General features: G+C 40.9%; 1 protein-coding gene across 6 annotated transcripts in view; it reads left to right on the top strand.

Annotated features, from left to right (window-relative positions):
* The window catches only part of LOC133659820 (BMP-binding endothelial regulator protein-like), a 450,456-nt gene that overhangs the window by 1,928 nt on the left and 426,556 nt on the right, over positions 1–21,972 (top strand). For 4 of the 6 annotated variants that reach the window (XM_062062599.1, XM_062062596.1, XM_062062601.1 and 1 more), the window contains 2 exons: positions 4,214–4,332; positions 4,415–4,571. In XM_062062599.1, the coding sequence (XP_061918583.1) occupies positions 4,221–4,332; positions 4,415–4,571 (269 nt within the window). In that variant the 5' untranslated portion in view covers positions 4,214–4,220. Of the gene's footprint in view, positions 1–4,043; positions 4,333–4,414; positions 4,572–21,972 lie in introns of those variants that run through there. The other 2 variants (XM_062062597.1, XM_062062598.1) reach the window with 2 other exon arrangements.

The raw sequence follows: 21,972 nt of genomic DNA, 5'->3' as shown, positions 1-21,972 counted from the left end.
AACGTTCTTAAAGCAACCGCAGCACATACATATATGACATCTCCCTTTTTTAACTTTCGTTTTTCTTTCCTTGTAAACAAAACAAAATCACACTGTATATGTGTTGTCTGTCTAATTATAAATAATGCAGACGAGGCGTGTTGGCTGAGTTCTTGACGTTTACTTTCACAGCGTGCTCATTCTTAGCTGCCGGGTGACGATATGCAACAACACTTTTCGGGGCTACCGTGCATGCTCGTCACTCCCGTTGCATGCTGGGTAGTGTAGTTGTTATATTCCCTAGCTCATTATAAGGAAATAATGTTAACTCAAAGTGTATTTCTTTTTTTAGCTTTAACTTTTCATTTTTTTAGCATTGTATCCACATTTGCAAAGAACTTTTCTCTTCATAGAATTTTCTTTCAATAAAGAAATAAAGTGCAAAAATGTCAAAGCATCATAACAAACAGTTATGTCAAATAGCAGCAGAATTGCACTTTTTGGAAAGCTGTATTATTTTCAGTTTTGTGCCCAAGGGACTGATTTTATTTAACACTATATTATTATTTATACACCTATAGTGATCACAGATACAGGTTGTTTTTGTGTTACTGTATATATTTGTTTTTCTGAAAAATCCCACTTAATATACTTTGGGTAACAACAGTCAATATTTATTTATTTTATTTTATTTTTTTAGGGGGGTAGCAGTCAATATTTATTTATTTATTAGATTAAAGTGTTTTCTTATATAATAAAAGTGAGCTTTTGTTAAACCAAATATTGTGTGTCTTTTTCCATATACAACCACCTATCTGGACTCGATAAGAGAATCGATAAGGAATCGGTTCAAGAAGAGGATTCGATAATAGGCTCGAACTCGATAATTTCTTATCAAACATCATCCCTAGTCGCCGCAAGGCGCCCCGTAAAAGATGGGGGAAAAAGGTCAACGCTGGGTAAGGATGAGTAAAAAAATACGATCTAGACTGGGGAAAAAACCTCCATAGCAAGGAACATATACACATTACATCGTACGTCTCGAGACTAGCAAGAGAGGGGAGGGAGTGGGGGCCACGGGGGAAGGCTGCAGCTCTTCAGGCGCTGCCCATCATACTTGTCAACCTTTAGACCTCAGAATTAGGGAGATATACACATATATATATATGTGTATATATATATATATATATATATCCATCCATCTTCTTCCGCTTATCCGAGGTTGGGTCGCGGGGGCAGCAGCCTAAGCAGGGAAGCTCAGACTTCCCTCTCCCCAGCCACTTCGTCCAGCTCCTCCCGGGGGATCCCGAGGCGTTCCCAGGCCAGCCAGGAGACTTAGTCTTCCCAACGTGTCCTGGGTCTTCCCCGTGGCCTCCTGCCGGTCGGACGTGCCCTAAACACCTCCCTAGGGAGGCGTTCGGGTGGCATCCTGACCAGGTGCCCGAACCACCTCATCTGGCTCCTCTCCATGTGGAGGAGCAGCGGCTTTAGTTTGAGCTCCTCCCGGATGACAGAGCTTCTCACCCTATCTCTAAGGGAGAGCCCCGCCACCAGGCGGAGGAAACTCATTTCGGCCGCTTGTACTTGTGATCTTGTCTTTTCGGTCATAACCCAAAGCTCATGACCATAGGTGAGGATGGGAACGTAGATCGACGATCGATGAGTGCCAGTGAGAAAAAGAAGAAAAGTTTAGTCTTTATTTGAAGGGACAATGCACAGAGACATTATGCTCAAAGACAGATATGTTCTGCACCAGATTATAGCTAAAGAGCTAGTTTCCATCTGCAGTCCCTGGCTACCTAAATTAAAGAGATACAAAAATCATGCAATAAAACATTATAACATTAAAATTATACTATAGCATGTAATCAAATTAAGAAAAGTCATAAAATGCCCTTTCAATGACACATACTTATACAATACAACCACCCCTCCTTTACATCATAACACAGTCAATACATGCTTTTGTTCACATCTGTCATTTGTAAAAACAACCATGATTTTAACACACACACCTCACAGTATACAACAAAATGTTCTCATGCATAAATAGAGACTTAGACTGTCACGCTGGGGTCGCAACTTACTGCGGGGTCGTTCCTCCCAGATGCAGACGGACAACTCCGGACGACAGCGTGAGGTAGGAGATTTATTTATTTCTCATAAATCACACACCGAAGATACAAACGGGCAAAAACAAAACAAAAGGGATGCGTGCCTATCGCACGTGAAGCTAAGGTAATTACTTAGCACAGGAATCATAGAAGCTAGGAGACAAGAAATACCAACGTTGCGTGTAGTAAACAATGAAGCCAGACCGAGTGTGGCGAGCAACGAGAACAAACAGCTCCCTGACTAGTGGTCGACAGCAGGCGAGCACGCTGACCACCAACCAGAGGCAGGCGAACCCAATCAATCCCCATGGAAACCAAAACAAACCCAGAGGTGCACAAAACAGGAACCAAGGGAGTCCAAAACCAACAGAACACAACCAAACAAAACATAATCCGGCCACCGATCATGACATAGACTTCCTTTTATTGTCATTCAAATTTGAACTTTACAGTACCGATAAGAACACAATTTCGTTGCATTAGCTCGTGGTAGTGCAGGATAAAAGAGCAATAAGGTGCAGATATAAATAAAAAGATTACTGTACAGATACATATATTGCACTTGCATATGCATCCACGTTTATGGATGTATGTTATATTGTCTTTATATTCCAGCCAGTTAATCCGTTTTTGGGGGGTAATTGAGGGGGATTATTATGATGCGTTCAAGAATTTTACGGCCTGAGGGAAGAAGCTGTTACAGAACCTGGAGGTTCTGCTACGGAGGCTGCGGAACCTCTTTCTAGAGTCCAGCAGTGAAAACAGTCCTAAGTGGGGGTGGGAGGAGTCTCTGTCGATTTTCTGAGCCCTGGTCAGGCAGCGGCTTTTTGCGATTTCCTGGGTAGGAGGAAGAGGAGTCCTAATGATCTTTTCCGCCGTCCTCACCACTCTCTGCAGAGACTTCCAGTCTGAGGCACTGCAGGCTCCAGTCCAGACTCTGTAGAATGTGGTGAGAATGGGGGGAGGGAGCTGTGCTCTTTTAATCCGACGCAAAAAGTGCATGCGGTGTTGAGCTCGTTTTACAAGAGCTCGGGTGTCTAGGGACCAGGTGATATTGTCAGTTACCTGCATCCCCAGGAACTCGTTGCTGCTTACGATCTCCACTGCTGTGCCGTTGATGAAGAATAATAATAAAATAATAAAAATATGATACACATTACCATTACGTACCACTTTTTTAATTTCAATTGTGAATGAAGAGTAATCTGTTAGACTTTTCAAGTTTGATGTGATGTCGTTCCTTTCCTTTATCGCTTTATATGAAAAGGCTGATACGCTACACTGGGTACGCTACACTGCCTCCTGGTGGAGGCTGGTGTGTTTCTAGTTGTCACAGCAGATGTAAACTGGACAAAGTGCTTAAGTGGCACTGGTGCAGTGTTATTTAGGATTTGATGGGCTATTCGTATTGATGCCAATCTTTGAATATTAGCAAAATTTAACAATCTATATTTTTGGAGAACTAAACAGCGATGGTGATGTTGTGGTTTTCGGTCAAGGATTTTGAGCGATTGTTTGTGCAAAGTTTCCAATGGCCTCAGTGTTATGCAATAATAAAAACGAGACATAATCATTGCATTAAAAAAAGTTTGAGCTGCCTCCAGTGTTAACAAATTCCTGATACATTTGAACATTTTTATGTTGTACTTAAGAGTCTGGCACATCTGTTTATGTTTTTTAAAGCCAAGTGTTGGGTTTAGAATGACACTTTGTATTATTTCCTTACTAACAGTTATATTTGGAAAGGATGGCATTTTATATTTGTTTACAAAATACATTGTTGCCGTTTTCTTAATGTTTAATGTTTGCATGAATAAATTGAAAGTAAAACCATGTAGCATCCTGTCAGTACAATGTGTCTTCCTGGATTAGCTGCCTGTTCCACCTGCTCAGCACTAAAGCTTCTTTCTCTCCCCGCCCCACCTCTTCTCGGTCTTATCGTCCTGTGAGGTCACATGACTGTCCTGCTGCTTCCCCAATGGCTGCAGGTGTCAGCGTGGCGTTGGGGAGGCGAGGCACGCTCCTGGCAGGAAGTGACCAGTTCTGCAGTGATCCCGTTGTAATCCCGCGACACACGGCAAGAGTTGTGACCCTCTCCTGCTTGTGTCGTGTCCAAGCAGAGGCGCCATGTCTCTGTTCAAGGCACGAGACTGGTGGTCCGCAGCGCTTGGCGAGGGGGAGGAGTTCGACCAGGGGTGCGTCTGTGTGGGAGACGTGGACAACAGCGGCAGTGGACACGGTGCGGACTGAACCCCCGAAGTCACAAAATGGACAAAAAGCCCAGTGATTGTACACATTTAACTTTTCCTCTTCTTCTGCAGACAAGGTGGTGGTGGGCAGCTTCATGGGCATGCTGCGGATCTTCTCCCCTCATGCCAGCAAACCCACCGAGGAGGGCCAAAGCTCAGCCGAGGCCCAGCTGCTGGAGATCCACCTCCAGAACGCCATCGTCCAGGTGGAGCTGGGGAAGTTTGTCTCGTGAGTAGACTTTGCTGCGGGGGGGGGTCTCAAACTCAATTTGCTTGGGGGTAGACTCTGCCTGTGCTGCACCAAGTGTATCCTTCAGAATCATTTACATATACAGTCGTGGTCAAAAGTTTACATACACTTGTAAAGAACATAATGTCATGGCTGTCTTGAGATTCCAATCATTTCTACAACTCTTATTTTTTTGTGATAGAGTGATTGGAGCACATACTTGTTGGTCACAAAAAACATTCATGAAGTTTGGTTCTTTTATGAATTTATTATGGGTCTACTGAAAATGTGAGCAAATCTGCTGGGTCAAAAGTATACATACAGCAATGTTAATATCTGCTTACCATATTTTCCGCACTATAAGGAGCACCTAAAAACCTCCCATTTTCTCAAAAGCTGACAGTGCGCCTTATAATCCGGTGCGCCTTGTATATGGACCAATATTGAAACACAACAGGTCTCGCAACTACGGTAAGCAGCTGCCGACTTAATTTTACCCCGTAGAAGAAGAAGCGCGCGGTGCATGCTGGGATATATGACTGCGCGAGGCGTGCCGTTTCATTTCCATTTGTGTGTTTATGTAAAGACCCCAAAATGGCTCCTATTAAGAGACACGCTTACAGCGTGGCGAAGATGGTAGAGTGGCCGTGCCAGCAATCGGAGGGTTGCTGGTTACTGGGGTTCAATCCCCACCTTCTACCATCCTAGTCACGTCCGTTGTGTCCTTGGGCAAGACACTTCACCCTTGCTCCTGATGGCTGCTGGTTAGCGCCTTGCATGGCAGCTCCCGCCATCAGTGTGTGAATGGGTGAATGTGGAAATACGGTCAAAGCGCTTTGAGTACCTTGAAGGTAGAAAAGCGCTATACAAGTATAACCCATTTATCATTTATTTACGACGCATAGTTTAAACTCAAGGCGATCAGTCACGCAGTAGAACACGGGAATAGAGCGAGAGAATTTAACATTAACGACAACAGCAGCGACACTGACTCGATTAATGACAACTTCGACGAGACGGAGCCGGGCATGTTGGATGCCGTATTCGCCCAACTGTTTAATTCGGACACTGAAGAAGAAGAATTTGAGGGATTCGTGGATGAGGAATAACTTCATAAAGTGAGCTTTACATGTTTATTTTGTGTGTTGTGTTGTGTGACATTAACGTTTGAGCAACGTTGAGTTATTGATATATTGTTATTGCTCTGCACTATTTCGAGTGTTACTATATTGTGATTGCACTAACGTTTGATTTACCGTAACAGTATCAGACTGTTTTTTACCTGTTTATTGAATCGAGGAAAACTTCCCCTCCACTATGTGATATAAATGTTGCACTACATGTTATACCTTGCTGTTGTTAAAAGATAAACGAAATACCACGTCACTGACTTTACCTCAGGGAAAGTAAAAGAACAGCTGTTTATTCATTTTGGGAGTGAACAGAATTGTCAGAATGCTGGTTTGTAATCTATTAATAAAGTTTGACTGACCTATCTGACTGTTTTGTTGACATTCCCTTTAGCGCAGCTCCATCTAATGGATGCATAACGTAACCCCAGCCTCTACTGTAGCGTCTATTCTATGCGCCTTATAATGCGGTGCGCCTTATATACTGTATGAATAAAGTTTTAAAATAGGCCATTCATCGAAGGTGCGCCTTATAATCCGGTGCGCCTTATAGTGCGGAAAATACGATGCATGTCCCTTGGCAAGTTTCACTGCAATAAGGCGCTTTTGGTAGCCATCCACAAGCTTCTGGTTGAATTTTTGACCACTCCTTTTGACACAATTGGTGCAGTTCAGCTACATTTGTTGGTTTTCTGACATATACTTGTTTCTTCAGCACTGTCCACATGTTTAAGTCAGGACTTTGGGAAGGCCATTCTAAAACCTTAATTCTAGCCTGATTTAGCCATTCCTTTACCACTTTTGCCGTGTGTTTGGGGTCATTGTCCTGTTGGAACACCCAACTGCGCCCAAGACCCAACCTCCGGGCTGATGATTTTAGGTTGTCCTGAAGAATTTGGAGGTAATCCTCCTTTTTCATTGTCCCATTTAGTCTCTGTAAAGCACCAGTTCCATTGGCAGCAAAACAGGCCCAGAGCATAATACTACCACCACCATGTTTGACGGTAGTAATGGTGTTCCTGGGATTAAAGGCCTCACCTTTTCTCCTCCAAACATATTGCTGGGTATTGTGGCCAAACAGCTCCATTTTTGTTTCATCTGACATCACATAGACAAAGATAAGACCTTCTGGAGGAAAGTTCTGTGGTCAGATGAAACAAAAATTGAGCATCCAAGAACCAAACTTCATGAATGTTTTTTGTGACCAACAAGTATGTGCTCCAATCACTCTATCACAAAAAAATAAGAGTTGTAGAAATGATTGGAAACTCAAGACAGCCATGACATTATGTTCTTTACAAGTGTATGTAAACTTTTGACCAGGACTGTAAATGTAACTTTGTGGAAGTAATGAGCTCCCCTGGTGGTTGTCAGTTCACCTGAGAGAAGATGCTTCTAATCCATCTGGGAACTCGTGTTGACAGTCAGACTCGCAATGTTTTCTTTTAAATGTCTATTATTCACAATCCGTAAATAAGACAAGAACACATTTTTTTCCTCTTTATTCACTGTTGGCGTTAAAGCACTTTTTGTGTCTTTTTACGCATTGAAATAAAAAAGAACGCGCATTTCCGAAAATCCGCGCGGTCCCCGGGAAGCAGATTTTTAAAGTCAACCTTTTTAACTTCATCCTGTGCCATGGCACCAGTAAATGACTTGTTTTAGTCTTTGTGAGTCCATGGAAACTTCACTTTTATCTTCCGCTGGATGGACATCGTTCGAGAATTCCACCTGAAAAGTTTCAAAAATGTGTCTCCTCAGTTCCCAAATGTTTACTGAGTGTTGTTAAAAGGAAAGGCCATGTAACACAGTGGTAAAAATGCCCCTGTGCCAACTTTTTTGCAATGTGTTGCTGCCATTAAATTCTAAGTTAATAATTATTTGCAAAAAAATAATAAGTTTCTCAGTTGGAACATGAAATATCTTGTCTTTGCAGTCTATTCAATTGAATATAAGTTAAAAAGGATTTGCAAATCATTGTATTCTGTTTTTATTTACAAATTACACAATGTTACAACTTCACTGGTTTTGGGTTTTGTAGTGTGAATCTTGAAATGCTTAATATTGGCACTTTTTGTGTCTTTTTACGCATTGAAATAAAAAAGGATGCGCATTTCCGGAAGTCCGCGTGTTCTCGGGACGCAGATTTTTTAATTCAACCTTTTTAACTTCATCCTGTGCCATGTCTCCAGTAAATGGGTTGTTTTAGTCTTTGTGAGTCCATGTAAACTTCACTTTTATCTCCCGCTCGATCGACATCGTTCGAGAATGGAGACAGGCTAGCTGTTAGCTTCAGGCTAACCAGCACCCGACCAGACTCCTCCACCCCAAAAATATACTTCGCAGGTCAACAAACGGGGAAAATATGTGCCAAATAAAAACATAAAAAAAAACCTAATTAGAATTGGCAGATAGATCTCAAATTGACTCTAGAGATTTAAGCGTTAAATAAATAATGTATGTATGCCCTGGCACACCATTATCATCATTTCATGACCAAAGCAAAACACTTTTTACACTTTTATACTGAAATAAGTACACCTACAACTTATTAAATACAAATATAGTAAAAAAAACTACCGGCAGCGGTAAAGTTTAGATCCATGAAGGAGAGAAGAAAGTGAATGAATGTTTATAACTGAATACATTTATGCATAAACATTTGTTTTCTTTTGTATAATTTTTTTAATGAATTAAGTAATGTTTATGACAACCTTTTTCCAAAACACAATATAGAATGTGAGATATAACAGGATAATGCATACATTTATCATTTGTTTTCAAAACGGTTACAAAAAAGTGGGACCCGAAAAATTTACTGTTAGACCACATTTTTATGACTTGATGGGGTCCCTGGAACCCCATTTTGAAAATTCCTAGCTCCAACACTGTTATTATGTCAGCAAAAGCCAGCCAACAATGGAGCCAATGGGAATCGCTCTATTCCGCCTGTAAAGCGTTCTAAAAAACATCCAAAAACTTCCATATACTGTAAGCAATATACCGTAAATTCCGGACTTTGAGCCGCCACCTTTTTGTTACGCTTTGGACCCTGTGGCTAATTTATGGATTTTTCCAGTTACAAGGCAAGTAATTTTCATTAAACACATGTAAAGACACATAAAAAGTGTGTTCTCGTTTGTGCTATGGCGCCGTCTTTTGGACAAGTTTTATCGTTGCAGGCGTAATTGAGTGAATGCCTACTGGTGTGTCCTGCTGTTTAAAGCTTTGAACCAGAAGTAGAAGTGCCGTTCAGTCTTCTCGTCGTCCATAGCGTTTCTACTTGTATGTATTCTTCATTCATCACTCCAAGCAGCGTTTGTAAGTTTTACAATATAACTAAAACAATTCATACTTACTAAACCGTCCCATGTGTGGTGTCTGTAGAAGTATTTTCATGCATATTTGTAGGTGCTATCCTAATGAAGTTGTCAGCATTAGCGAATATGCTAACACAGTTTACAAGTGTCTGTTAGTACTATTAACTTACAATGGCATTTTTTTTGCATTGTTTCAGTTTCACAAATTCCTCAGTAAATTCACCAAAACGACACCGTGGAGTTATTGAGTCTGTTAAGGTGATTGGAGAGCTAGCTTCCGCTGCTAGTGGGTCCATGACGATGACTTCTGTTTTGTTTGATAAGCCGTTTTACTTCCGTGTTACAGGCACCGTTTGGAAACAATTAAGGTATGTAAATAAACATTTACAGAATCTTTCTGTGTAAATAACTCATTTCACAACTTATTGATCTGCGGCTTATCGTCCGGTGAGGCTAATATATCGGAAAAAAAATGTTGTTCTACAATTTAGTGGGTGTGGCCTAAATACAGGTGTGCTCTATAGTCCTGAGACTATGGTCGTAGCAGGCACATTCATAATAACGTGTAATATTTACGTATGATGCCCATTTTAATCACACGTCGGTGTATTAATTTCAAAGACGCATCACAACGTTTGCTTTTCCCTTCAACAACAACAACACTACTAATCATGGCAGACTTCATGAGAGACAACAAAAACTACTTTGGGACAAATGGTGATCCAGAAACTTATATTTTTGAGCCTGAAAATAAGGAGGATGATCTACATGTTTCAGAATCTGTGCACTAAACAGATGCAACTTCAGTGTAGCATTATTACTAAATGCTAAACAAGATATACAACCTACAAACATAATAAAACCATTACTTACTGTACAATGTCTGCTCTCACTGGGATGCCGACTGATGGGATGTTTATATCTTCCTGTTTAAGTGAATAATTAATCATATTATTCACAAAGGTTTAAAAAAGGGGGCCAAAAACGAGCGTCTTTTTGTGTATAAGTTGAATGTCAAAGTTGACCAACTTCTCAGTTTTTGTCCTCAACCTTCTACTGTCCAGGTGAGAGGCAGCAGGTAAATATGTCAATATAGCAGCGTAAGCGAGTTAGTGTTCTGTGATCATGGTGTGGCTGAAAATGAATTGTCTGTGTTAATGCTTATAATAACAATATCGCTAATACTTGGTTAATATTCAGGTCACGAGATGTTAAATTGCACGCTTTACAGATGCTTTATACGAGACTTTGTATTTTATTGAACGCTTTGTTGAGCACTACTCAAAGCTTTAGACACCTCTAACTCCATGCTGTCTATTGACAAACTAAGCAAGTTTCTTTTTGTGCATTCTGCGGCTGCATTAAATCATTCATTGCATCTAGGAACTCTGTGTGTTTTACCGGCGAAACAGGAAGTGCGTCAGACCAGTACTAAACCCAGCTTTTTGAGTGGCTACACTCCCTTTAGCTGCATTGTTAACCACCTGGTACTTGCTGTATTTTACCAATTAAAATGCAAAAAAAAAGAGGAAAACATATGTGTTCTTGTCCTTCATATGGATTGTGAATGATAGGCAGTATTCCAAAACAAGTGCAGTTCCCCTTTTAAGATCACTGTTCTTCAACATCTTTCTGCACATACCTTAATTTAGATTGCAGTATCAGCTGCCAAGAGGTGACTATTCATTCCAAAAGGAACAGCATTGTTCTTTAACCACCCACTACGCCCAGTGTATCAAAACAAGCAATACTCACCTCATAAATATGATCATAAATAACAACTATAGTCAACTATTTGACGGTCTAAAAAGAACAAGCAGGGGCGTCCATGATAACGTTGCTTGGATGGCAACATATGTTGCTCCAAAACCTGTATGTACCTTCACTCTGTGAAGGTACATGCAGGCAAGTTACCCATGTCTTTGGCACTAATACACCCCCATACCATCACACATGCTGGCTTTTCCACTTTGCGCCTTTAACAATCCGGATGGTTCTTTTCCTCTTTGGTCCGGAGGACACGACGTCCACAGTTTCCAAAAACAATTTGAATTATGGACTCGTCAGACCACAGAACACTTTTCCACTTTACATCAGTCCATCTTAGATGAGCTCGGGCCCAGCGAAGCCGGCTGCGTTTCTGGGTGTTGTTGATAAATGGGTTTGGCTTTGCATAGAAAAGTTTTAACTTGCACTTACAGATGTAGCGACGAACTGTAGTAACTCGCAGTGGTTTTCTGAAGTGTTCCTGAGCCCATGTGGTGATATCCTTTACACACTGATGTCGCTTTTTCCATGCAGAACCGCCTGAGGGGTCGAAGGTCCGTAATATCATCGCTTACGTGCAGTGATTTCTCCAGATTCTCTGAACCTTTTGATGATATTACAGACCGTAGATGGTGAAATCCCTAAATTCCTTGCAATAGCTCGTTGAGAAATGTTGTTCTTAAACAGTTGGACAATTTGCTCACGCATTTGTTCACAAAGTGTTGACCCTCGCCCCATCCTTGTTTGTGAATGACTGAGTATTTCATGGAAGCTGCTTTTATACCCAATCATGACACCCACCTGTTCCCAATTAGCCTGTTCACCTGTGGGGTGTTCTAAATAAGTGTTTGATGAGCATTCCTCAACTTTCTCAGTCTTTTTTGCCACTTGTGCCAGCTTTTTTGAAACATGTTGCAGGCATCAAATTCCAAATGAGCTAATAATTGCAAAAAATAACAACGTTTTCCAGTTTGAATGTTAAGTATCTTGTCTTTGCAGTCTATTCAATTGAATATAAGTTGAAAAGTATTTGCAAATCATTGTATTCTGTTTTTATTTACCATTTACCCAACTTGCCACTTCAATGGTTTTGGGTTTTGTACTTCCACGACACAAACTTCTCCATCTCTTCGCCTCCGTTATCTCTGTACCCACGTGCTCATGTGTACTTCCCGCTTTCAGGGAGCATGCTGCTACATACCTGCAGGCTTGTGTATCGTTCTACCATGAATACTAGAATGTGGACACAAACACTACAAATCTGCTGACCTAAATTAATGTGCCGTACTCGCACTAAACGTTGATGTTGTGTACAAGACATAGTCCCGCAAACCGTGACTTTGAGACCACTGCAACTGTCTTCACTTCAAACATTTAGTCTTTTTGTCCATTTCTTTTAAAGGCAAGCTGCTACTCCTCGACGCTTGAGGAAGCAAACCTGAGTGATTTGTGGATTGCGAGAGTTTGGCAATCATTGAGGAGCAACGAGCCACAGTTGGCAGCATAATCTCCCTTTAGCTCAAATTAGCATTAGCCTGAAGTCTCTCACGAGCGCAGCGCTCCACTTTGTTGTCGTCAAACAGAAAAAGGATTAGACTCTTAAGTAGTGTGCCGCTTGTCTAAATCTAGAGTAAAATTCAGGCCGGTGCCGATACTTTGTGCAGTGTGTCTGGTAAAATGTTAAAATATGTGTAATTTAAGTGTTGCTGCTCTTGGGAAATCATCTTCCAACGCTAAAAGCATCACAGGGAAGAACAAATAATGGCGTTATTCTGCATGAATGCGTTAACTTATTTAAATTCAACTCTTTATGTAGTGTTTCCAAATAGCCTGTAACAAAAGTATACACACACGTGTTGTTTTATAATACTTTGTGACTCGTTTTAATTGCCACACTGCAAAAAGTCAGTGTTCAAAAACAAGAAAAAATTATACAAAAATTAGGGGTATTTTATTTGAACTAAGCAAAATTATCTGCCAATACAACAAGAAAATTTGGCTTGTCAAGACTTTCCAAAACAAGTAAAATTAGCTAACCTCAATGAACCCAAAAATACCTTAAAATAAGTATATTCTCACTAATAACAAGTGCACTTTTCTTGGTAGAAAAAAAAAAAGATGAGACCTTTTTGCTCAATATGTTGAAAAATATTCTTAAATGAAGTAAATGCTAGTGCCATTATCTTGACATAATGATATGCGCTCGGCATTACATTTCTTGAAACCAGCAAACTTATACTAAAAACTAATTTATTGTTCTTAATGGAAAGGCAACAAGGCAACCACTTGTTACTCTCGGGGTCTCCTAGCCGCTCAGGCAAATCATATTGTCTAAAAATGCATTTTCCATCCGTAACATGACATCATCGCGCCAAGTGCGTGCTCTTTCAGTCATTTAGTGCGCATATATACAGCCCGGCCCCCGGCCAAAAATGTTTAATTTTGAAGAATTCATCTGAATGTGCATGAACTATTTCTGTTCAAAATTGTTGGAAATGTCACATGTTAAATGTTTGAATATTAAGTGTTAGTTTACTGTACTGTGCCAACTGTACTACTTTATGAGTGCATATTTTCTATTGTTTCATTGAAAATAAAACAGCAAAGTCCATTTGGCTGTCATCTGTTTTAATTATGAGACACAATTGTGTCAAAGTCATGATTTTTTTGTTCATGCTTGAAATAAGAAATGATTACTTTAAAAAAGTAGTTTTATACTTGTGAGTGTTGATGACACAGCTTTGCAACAGTTGACATTCTAGTTTCAAGCATGTTTTACTCAATATAGGTCATCAAATCTCAGCTACAAGCTGTAATATCTTACTGAGATCATTTAGGACCAAAACCCTTAAAACAAGTAAAACACTCTAACATAAAATCTGCCTAGTGAGAATAATTATCTTATCAGACAGAAAATAAGCAAATATCACCCTTATTTGAGATATTTAATCTTACTTAGATTTCAGTTTTTGCAGTGCAGTAATTATTTTTGCTTGCGCATTACTCACTTACCTAGGCGGAAGAAAAAGTAGTTCCCACCAACTGAGTTTCATTTAGACAAGATCTCAGTTATTTAGTTACTTCACACCAGGGCTATTCAACTACATAATGAAGAGGGCTGCAGTTTCCAGAGTCCAAGGACATCAAAATGTGGATATTTCGTCTATTCGTTAATTGCAAAGTAAAAATATCAGCTTTCACACTGCACTGTCAATAAATTCATTATTCTGCCCTCACTACTCGTTTCCGGCGTGTGCAGCTAGACAGTTAACAGAATGAAGAAACAGAAGCTCCAGAAGTTTTGTTGATTCATGTTCCTTCTTTTTAATTCTTTACACATCTTCATTTATTTAGGTTTGCAAGACTGAAAATACAAACATTACAAAAAGTATAACGTTCATTGTGTATATTACATGAATAATGTCTATTGTATTTTATTTTTTTTTACAAAAATAAAATGGAAGGTTTGGTGTTAGTACATTCATACAATAAACTTAGACATTCATAAACAAATTGCACAAATGTGTCTCGATTTAATGAAACCTAAGGTGTAGCTTTGTCGTCCTCCACTGGTCATATTCAGGGCTACATGTATTAAACGAGATTTGATCGCCCCAAAAGGGACAAGCAGTAGAAAATGGATGGATGATCGCCATAGTTACACAGCCAAAAAAACAACACGACCACGAATACAAACGACATCACAAGGTCAGCAATTTCAATACATCAAGTCCTATTTCGTGATTTATTTGGATTTTTTTCTGGGTCGATAGTGCCATCTTCTTCTACTCACCCCGCTGTTGCTTCATTGTGATACAAATGCTTCGCTGTTGCCCCCTGTGGGGTGGCGGGAGTGCTGCATACTTGACCTAGTTTGAATGGTTCATCAAGCCGAGTTGGGCCAAATGCAAAGCTTTGGCGGACTGGATGTGGCCCTCGGACCGCCAGTTGTATACGGCTGCTTTACACTGTGTTCCTGTCGATGATATACTGTACATTATTTCAAATAACCAAAGTATCGATAGTTGGATTTCAGGATCATTGTTAGAGCATCAGGATCTGGTATCGACGGTGTCGATATTTCAGTATCAATCTGCACATCACTGATTCCTTCTAGTATCGATTGATCTATCAGTCAAATAAAACACAGCCTGTAGGTTTAATGTGCACAATGAAATATCTTAGTCACTCAGACAGGTTTAGATTGGGGAATGTTGTTTTTTTTAAATGGAGAAAGACGTAAATGTCTCCTGTTTTCCTGTTAGAGTTTAAGCTAGTTAGCATTAGCGTTAAGGGTGTAGCGGTACACAAAAAATTTCGGTTCGGTACGTACCTCGGTTTAGAGGTCACGGTTCGGTTCATTTTCGGTACAGTAACAAAAAAACAAAATATACATTTTCTGGTTATTTATTTACCAACATTTGTAAACAATGGCTTTATCCTTTTAACATAACAACAACATACATATACACACCGGGTCCATTGCCAGGGTTAATGCAGTCAACATATCAAAAATAAAAACTAAATAAGATAAGGCTCAGAATTGGTTTCTTAACAAAACCTTTCTACATATAAAGTGCAACATTTTCACATATAAAGTGCACCAATAAACTGCTTCAAGTTGTTGCTCAGATTCAATAAAATGACAAAACTTTTCTTCTACATACAAAAAGTGCAACATTAAACAGTTTCAAGTCAACTCAGCCTCAGATTAACTTTTCTTTTCCCCCCCAGCCTTTAACCCTGGTAACTTTCACTCAATTTTCATGTTTTTTTGCCAAAAAAATCAGTTTATCCACATTTTCTGCAGAAAGAGCAGACTTGCTTGCAGTTACAATGCCTCCAGCTGTGGAAAATACCCTTTGGCTGGGCACGGAGGTAGCAGGTATGGCGAGGTAGTGCCTGGCTAACTTGGCAGTAAGAGGATATATGGGCTCATTGTTCTTCCACCTTAGAACTGGGTCAAAATCTAATTTTTAATGCAATATGGTCTTAAATCTGCTGCTATACAAACATTTGTTATTGCTTTAGCCCTGCCTGACTCGCCGAGGAGAGGCTGCTTGAATGCGGTGGGAGCTGTATTTGTTTGTCTTTTTCTTCGTTGAAGCGATGTTACCCATTGTTGTATCGCACCACGAAACCGAAATGTTCCCAAATGGGAGATCTTAACGAGGCAGGAGGGTCATCCAGCTGTTGCTTTTACATGTTGTAGTAGCCTGGTCGTTGCTAGCATGCCTCAGTGTGCATTGTTTACACAACGTGCGGTACGCTACTTAATATGTCCGTGTGGAAACTCGTTCGGTACACCTCCGAACCGAATCCCGCGTACCGAAACGGTTCAATACAAATACATGTACCGTTACACCCTTAGTTAGCGTGCTTCTCCAGTAAATGAGCAGCGTCACCGGATCGTCAGCTTATCAAACTGTTATCAATCACGGTTTCACGATCATTTCTATTCAAAAGCTGTTTATCGTTACATCCCGGCAGAAGCGTAATAGAAAGTAATCAGTAATGAACGTGTCCGCATAATTCATTTTACTGAGTCTTCAGCTTAACTCAATTATCGTGACAACGAGCCGCCCCCAAAAACAATTACCACTCCACTTCAACTTGAACACAGCGTAAGTCCCTTCCAGACGGTTAATAATAAATAGATTCATGTTTTTCCTACCTACCATAGTTCTCTGCTTGACTCATTTGACTTGATCAAACATTTTCTAACATTCCACACTACTAAATAACACAAGTATGTATGATCCCTGCTGATTTTGTATTGGATCAATATCTGTATCAGCCAATATGTAAGGCACCGATATCGGTATGGTAACAGAAGAGAAAAGGTTTTACCGGGACACGCCTAATTCTTATACTGCAAAAACTGAAATCTAAGTACGATTAAATATCTCAAATAAGGGTGATATTTGCTTATTTTCTGTCTTGTAAGATAATTCTTCTCACTAAGTAGATTTTATGTTAGTGTTTTACTTGTTTTAAGGGTTTTGGTCCTAAATTACCCCCTAGAGGGGAGGGGGGTCACCCACATCTGCGGTCCTCTCCAAGGTTTCTCATTGTCATTCTCATTGACATCCCACTGGGTTGAGTTTTTCCTTGCCCTTATGTGGGATCTGAACCGAGGATGTCGTTGTGGCTTGTGCAGCCCTTTGAGACACTTGTCATTTAGGGCTATATAAATAAACATTGATTGATTGATTGATTGATAAATGATCTCAGTAAGATATTACAGCTTGTAGCTGAGATTTGATGACCTATATTGAGTAAAACATGCTTGAAACTAGAATATCAACTGATGCAAAGCTGTGTCAACACTCGCAAATACAAAACTACTTTTTTAAAGTAATAATTTCTTACTTCAAGAATGAAAAAAAAAATCATGATGCCGAGCGCTTATCATTATGTCAAGATAATGGCACTAGCATTTACTTAATTTAAGAATATTTTTTAACATATTGAGCAAAAACGTCTCTTTTTTTTCTACCAAGAAAAGTGCACTTATTAGTGAGAATATACTTATTTTAAGGTATTTTCGGGTTCATTGAGGTTAGCTAATTTGACTTGTTTTGGAAAGTCTCGACAAGCCAAATTTTCTTGTTTTATTGGCAGATAATTTTGCTTAGTTCAAATAAAATACCCCTCATTTTTGTATTATCTTTTCTTGTTTTTGAACACTGACTTTTTGCAGTGTGGTGCACAAAGTCCGCTCTGACCTCCTTTTTCTTCTTGTGGAAGTTTTTAGACGGAAGACGAGTGGACATGTTGTAGCTGCAAAGTCACTTCCTGGAAGTGTCCCGATACTTTTACCTGCATAGTTTCATTTCAGAATCAGAACCAGAATAGTTTTTATTGCCATTGTTTGAGAACGGGCTCACAAACTAGGAATTTTACTTGGTGCACTTGGTTTATTGTGCAGATATCTTGTATTGCACCAAATCAAACATCAGGGCCACCTTCCACTGAATGAGAGTTTACAGTTTGTATCCTGCAGGTGGCGTTGCTTCCCTGCAGTCTGGAAAGAAGCTGTGGAGGTCTGCTTGTGTGTGACACACTGATGTGTGATGGTTCTATGCAAGAACCTTTATGATGGGAGTTATGTCTCCATGTCGCCACCAGGGAGCATTTTCACCTTAGTGAGTGAGCGGAAAAGCGGGTATTTATGGAAGTATTATTGTAGCCAAACTTTTTGCAAATGCGTGTCTCAATCTGTGCGTCTGTACACTGATTCACGTGTCCATGTACTAATTTGTGTGTCTGCACTGCAAAAAGTCAGGGTTCAAAAACAAGAGAAAAAAATACAAAAAATGAGGGGTATTTTACTTGAACTAAGCAAAATTATCTGCAAATAGAACAAGAAAATTTGGCTTGTCAAGACTTTCCAAAATAAGTAAAATTAGCTAACCTCAATGAACCCAAAAATACCTTAAAATAAGTATATTCTCACTAATAACAAGTGCACTTTTCTTGGTAGAAAAAAAAAGTCCTTTTTGCTCAATATGTTCAAAAATATTCTTAAATGAAGTAAATGCTAGTGCCATTATCTTGACATAATGATATGCGCTCGGCATTACATTTCTTGAAACCAGCAAACTTATACTAAAAACTAATTTATTGTTCTTAATGAAAAGGCAACAAGGCAACCGCTTGTTACTCTCGGGGTCTCCTAGCCGCTCAGGCAAATCATATTGTCTAAAAATTCATTTTTCCATGGATAACATGACATCATCGCGCCAAGTGCATGCTCTTTCAGTCAATTAGTGCGCATATATACAGCCCGGCCCCCAGCCAACATTTTTTTAATTGTAATTTTGAGGAATTTATCTGAATGTGCATGAACTATTTCTGTTCAAAATTGTTAGAAATGTCACATATCGAATGTTTAAATATTAACTGTCAGTTTGCTGTACTGTGCCAAATGTACTACTATATGAGTACGTATGTTCTATTGTTTCATTGAAAGTAAAACAGCAAAGTCCATTTGGCTGTCATCTGTTTTAATTATGAGACAAAATTGTGTCAAAATCATCATTTTTTTTCATGCTTGAAATAAATAAATTATTACTTTAAAAAAGTAGTTTTATACTTGTGAGTGTTTATTACACAGCTTTGCAACAGTTGATATTCTAGTTTCAAGCATGTTTTACTCAATATAGGTCATCAAATCTCAGCTACAAGCTGTAATATCTTACTGAGATCATTTAGGACCAAATCACTTAAAACAAGTAAAACACTCTAACATAAAATCTGCTTAGTGGGAAGAATTATCTTATCAGACAGAAAATAAGCAAATATCACCCTTATTTGAGATATTTAATCTTACTTAGATTTCAGTTTTTGCAGTGTGTACCTCAATCTGTGTGTTTTTTTAAATTTTTTTTTAAATCAATCCAACAAAACGATACACAACAATACCATAATAATGCCATTCTAAAACCAAACCCGATCCAGCAACATTCAGAATAGCAATTGAGAGGACACACAAACATGACACAAAACAATCCAAAAGCAGTCAGGCAAAAATGAATATTATCAACAACAACTGTATCAATATTTAGAGATGTCCGATAATATCGGACTGCTGATATTATCGGCCGATAAATGCTTTACAATGTGATATCGGAAATTATCGGTTTCAAAAAGTAAAATTTATGACTTTTTAAAACGTCGCTGTGTACACGGACGTAGGGAGAAGTACAGAGCGGCAATAAACCTTAAAGACACCGCCTTTGCGTGCCGGCCCAGTCACATAATATCTACGGCTTTTCACACACACAAGTCAATGCAAGGCATACTTGTTCAACAGCCATACAGGTCACACTGAGGGTGGCCGTATAAACAACTTTAACACTGTTACAAATATGCGCCACACTGTGAACCCACACCAAACAAAAATGACTAACACATTTCGGGAGAACATCCGCACCGTAACACAACATAAACACAACAGAACAAATACCCAGAACCCCTTGCATCCCTGACTCTTCCGGGACGCTACAATATGCACCCCCTGCTACCCCCTACCCCCCCTCCACCTCAACCCCGCCCACCTCAACCTCCTCATGCTCTCTCAGGGAGAGCATGTCCCAAATTCCAAGCTGCTGTTTTGAGGCATGTTAAAAAAAAAAAAGCACTTTGTGACTTCAATAATTAATATGGCAGTGCCATGTTGGCAATTTTTTCCATAACTTGAGTTGATTTATTTTGGAAAACCTTGTTACATTGTTTAATGCATCCAGCGGGGGCATCACAACAAAATTAGGTATAATAATGTGTTAATTCCACGACTGTATATATCAGAATCAGAATCAGCTTTATTGTCATTACCCAGGGTAACGAGATTGAGGCCGTTCCATACAGTGCGATAAAACAAGTGTACACTCTATACAGAGGGTGAAATGAATATGTACATGAATATCTACATGAAACAGGGTGGTTGGTGGAATGGGTTATTGCACCGAAGAGAAGGCAGTTATGAGGGTCAGTGGGGAAGTCTGTTCAGGGTGGTTATGGCCCTGGGGAAGAAGCTGTTTTTTAGCCTGTTCGTCCTGGTTTTAATGCACCTGTAGCGCTTCCCAGAAGGCAGCAGGTGGAACAGGTCAGAGCCAGGGTGGGTGCTGTCCTTGATGATGGCACTGGCTTTGTTGAGGCAGCGGGAGGTGTAGATGTCCATCAGAGAGTGGAGAGGGCGGCCGATGATGTTTTGAGCCGTCTTGACCACTCTTTGCAGCCTCTCCCTGTCTGCTGCAGTGCAGCTGCCGTACCATACTGTAATACAGTAGGTCAGCAGGCTCTCGATGGACGAGCGGTAGAAGGTCAGCAGCAGGTCAGGCTTCAGGTTGTACTTCCCTAGGACTCTCAGGAAGTGTAGCCGCTGCTGAGCCTTCTTGATGATTGCTGTGGTGTTGACTGTCCAGGAAAAGTCGTTGGAGATGTGGACTCCAAGATACTTGAAGGAGTGGACCCCCTCCACACGCTCGCCGTTGATGTAGAGGGGGGCAGGGTCGGTGCTGCCCCTCCTGAAGTCGACGATGATCTCTCTGGTCTTGCTGGTGTTGAGAGCGAGGTTGTTCTCCGAAGACCAGGCCGTCAGCTTCAGGACCTCCTCCCTGTAGGCAGCCTCGTCACCCCTGGAGATGAGCCCGACCACTGTGGTATCGTCAGCAAACTTGACGATAAGGTTGTCACTGTGGGCTGGACTGCAGTCATGGGTGTAGAGGCAGTAGAGGAGGGGGCTCAGCACACAGCCCTGTGGGGAGCCGATGCTCAGCGTGCGGGTGGATGAGAGGTGGGGGCCAAGTCTCACATTCTGGGGTCAGTCCGTTAGGAAGTCCCTTATCCAGGCGTTTGTGAGAGGGGGGAGGCCAAGAGTGTCCAGTTTATTGCAGAGTCTGTCCGGGATTATTGTATTGAAGGCAGAACTATAATCCACAGAGAGCATCCGGACGTAGCTCCGCTGCTGCTCCAGGTGGTTCAGAGCAGAGTGGAGAGCAACAGCGATGGCGTCCTCTGTGGATCTGTTCGCCCAGTATGCGAACTGGTGGGGGTCAAAGTCTGGAGGGATATGGTCCTTGATGTGCTGGAGAACCAGTCTCTCGAAGCACTTCATGATTACCGGAGTGAGGGCCACTGGTCGGTAATCATTCAGGCTGGTGATGGGAGACTTCTTCGGCACCGGGATTATTGTAGATGACTTCAGGCAGGATGGGATGACTGCCTGAGCCAGGGAGAGGTTGAAGATCCTGGTGAGGGGGGGAGCGAGCTGGTGGGCGCACGCCCTGAGCACCTTTCCAGGTACTCCGTCTGGTCCGGCAGCCTTCCTGGGGTTCACAGCCAGGAGCACTCGTCTGACACTGTACTCCTGTACAGTGAGTGGAGTGGTGCCGGAGCCCGTTGGGGGCGGGGGCAGGGCTGGAGCAGATGAGTGTCGCTGGGGGGTATCGAAACGGGCAAAGAAACAGTTAAGCTCCTCTGCCAGTGTCGCACTCTGATCCGCAGTTGTCACATTGCAGCCTCTGTAGTTTGTGATGTCATGAATGCCCCGCCCCACCTCCCGTGAGTTATTGCTGGACAGATGGGACTCTATGCACCTCCTGTGGTCCGCCTTTGCTTTTTTAATCCCTCTCTTCAGGTCGGCTCTAGCAGCACTGTACAGTGCCCCGTCCCCTGACC

Source organism: Entelurus aequoreus, linkage group LG11 (genome assembly GCF_033978785.1).
Source record: "Entelurus aequoreus isolate RoL-2023_Sb linkage group LG11, RoL_Eaeq_v1.1, whole genome shotgun sequence".
Lineage (NCBI taxonomy): Eukaryota > Metazoa > Chordata > Actinopteri > Syngnathiformes > Syngnathidae > Entelurus > Entelurus aequoreus.
The sequence above is the reverse complement of the archived record's forward strand: the minus strand, read 5'-3'. Positions and strand labels throughout refer to the sequence as shown.